Source organism: Paralichthys olivaceus, chromosome 17 (assembly GCF_024713975.1).
Source record: "Paralichthys olivaceus isolate ysfri-2021 chromosome 17, ASM2471397v2, whole genome shotgun sequence".
Classification (NCBI taxonomy): domain Eukaryota; kingdom Metazoa; phylum Chordata; class Actinopteri; order Pleuronectiformes; family Paralichthyidae; genus Paralichthys; species Paralichthys olivaceus.
In genome coordinates, this window is record NC_091109.1 from 17585304 (window position 1) to 17587803 (window position 2500).

The 2500-nt window shown below is 45.6% G+C and overlaps 1 protein-coding gene across 7 annotated transcripts in view; it reads right to left on the bottom strand.

The window, feature by feature from the left end:
- LOC109644486 (receptor-type tyrosine-protein phosphatase mu-like) overlaps window positions 1–2500 on the bottom strand; it is a 76341-nt gene that overhangs the window by 19967 nt on the left and 53874 nt on the right. For 4 of the 7 annotated variants that reach the window (XM_069512167.1, XM_069512166.1, XM_069512164.1 and 1 more), the window contains one exon: window positions 2070–2202. In XM_069512167.1, coding sequence (XP_069368268.1) covers window positions 2070–2202 — 133 coding nt within the window. Of the gene's footprint in view, window positions 11–2069; window positions 2203–2500 lie in introns of all 7 variants that reach the window. The other 3 variants (XM_069512165.1, XM_069512162.1, XM_069512161.1) reach the window with 1 other exon arrangement.

Here is a 2500-nt window from a genome sequence, read left to right on the forward strand (position 1 = left end):
GTTTCTTCGTCTGAGTGGTGGGGGGGCGGAGCGGAGGGAGGGATGAAATGGAGGGGAAAAAACAGAAAAACAGAAAAAGGAAAAGAACTGATTAATGTCTCGGAGAGAAAAAACAAACAGATGAGTTCATATATTGTGTGTGGAGGTGGATGAGTGAAGGGTGGTGATTGGCTGATACAAGTTGTCAGTCAAAGTGTTAAGGGGAGGGGACACATCTGATTGGTTAATGTGCGAAAAGACGAACAGACACAGTTTCTGACCATTAACAATATCACCTGGGTTAATCCAGGTACAAAACACATCTTCAAAATAAACTACGATCAGCGACTGTATATAAAGACGGACGCAGTAGTAGAAGTACTGAAGTAGTGATCGTGGAGTGGAGCTGATGTATTGAGGTCCCGCCCATACAAGTTCCTGATCCTCAGCTGTCAATCATTTATTAAATGTTCATGTCTCATCTGCTAACATGGAGGAGGAGGTTTATGACCTATACTGCAGCCGGCCAGCAGGGGAGCGAAAGGCTAAATCTTTACAACAAGCTCATCACTGTCAGGTCAAAGGGTCACAGCCTCACGCTCTGTTTCCTGCTGCGTCCTGATTCAACATAACCATCATTAAACATTGTGTGTTCAATGACATCACCAGCTCATGCTCCTAACAAAAGAAGAAGAGTCCAGACTGAAGTCAGAGGAAGCTACGCTGTTTTAATGATGAGGAACATGAGACCCAGCGAGCTCTGATCGTCCTGCAGCCAATCACAGCCTCAACACGCAGCTTCCTGTTTTCACTGCGACTCTAATGAGTCTGACCTCGGTCTGGTCGCAGAGTGGAAATCAAACGCACCCGGTCAACATTTAAAACCTCATTAGCCACGAACAAACGCCTCTCTACCTCTCTCTCATATCTGTAACACAGATCTGAGCTTGATCGACTGACAGATGAGTCCAACTCAAATTCACTGTGTGTGTGTGTGCGTGTGTGTGTAAGAAGTATTTATGTGTGTCTCTGTAGCCTGAAGCCATTCAACTCGAGGCGACTCTGGAAAAAAGAATAAAACGCTCTTTCATCTAAATTTCTCTCTTATCTTCAACGTTCTCAAAACACACAGGCTGTCTCTGTGTAAGAGAGTGTGTGTGTAGTGTGTATATATTAGAGTGTGTGTCTCAGTGGGATTGTGGGTTTGATGTTGGAGAATAAAGTGGGTCCACACACAGTTTAATGGTGATTACTGCTGCAATCTGCTCCATTATTCATCCTCATCATCCTCACTGTCTCTAAATGTGTGTGTGTTAGCATCACCTCATTATGTTCACACTTAGTTTCTTTAGTTCACAGTTTGTAAAGCAGCAGCAGCAGCAGCACAGTGAGCAGCAGCAGCAGCAGCAGCAGCAGCACAGTGAGCAGCAGCAGCAGCAGCAGCAGCAGCACAGTGAGCAGCAGCAGCACAGTGAGCAGCAGCACAGTGAGCAGCAGCAGCACAGTGAGCAGCAGCAGCACAGTGAGCAGCAGCACAGTGAGCAGCAGCAGCACAGTGAGCTGCAGCAGCACAGTGAGCAGCAGCAGCACAGTGAGCTGCAGCAGCACAGTGAGCAGCAGCAGCAGCAGCACAGTGAGCAGCAGCAGCAGCACAGTGAGCAGCAGCACAGTGAGCAGCAGCACAGTGAGCAGCAGCAGCACAGTGGGCAGCAGCATCACAGTGAGCAGCAGCAGCAGCACAGTGAGCAGCAGCAGCACAGTGAGCAGCAGCAGCACAGTGAGCAGCAGCAGCAGCAGCACAGTGAGCAGCAGCACAGTGAGCTGTTTTAATTTACTACAATCAGCGTTTTTCATTGATTCATTCATCTGTGTTTTTAAAGACTTTCAATCATTTGTATTGATTTAACAAAACAATGTTCCATTTATTAAATTACTGTTTCACACAAACAGGAAACAGACAGAGAGACAGGTGTGTGTGTGTGTGTGTGTGAGTGAGTGAGTGAGAGTGTGTGTGTGAGTGAGTGAGTGAGTGAGTGAGTGAGTGAGAGTGTGTGTGTGAGTGTGAGAGTGTGTGTATGTGTTTTTCTTACCGTTTCTTCATCAGCAGGATGACTCCGAGGAAGATGATGATGAAGAGCAGAACACCAGCGATGGCTCCAGAGATCTTCACCGTGTGATCCGACTGATTCTCCTGCTCTGGTTCTGGTTTTCTGGTTGCAGCTCCTGAAACAATTAACCACCATCAACCACTGTTTACTACCATGAACCATTGATAACGACCATTAACTCCCATCAAAGGTTCAGGTAACCTGTCGGAAACATCAGCATCAGAAAGCAGCATTTATCTGTATATACGGAAATAAAGACGTGATAATAATTTCTAATGAACATTAAGTGAAAAACGGATCAAAGAAATTGATAAATGATTTGTGGATAATTAATAATTAAGTGTGTGTTTGATAATGGGATAGTAAAACCATCAGTGTGTTCCAGGTTGAACATGTTGAAGATGATGAGCACA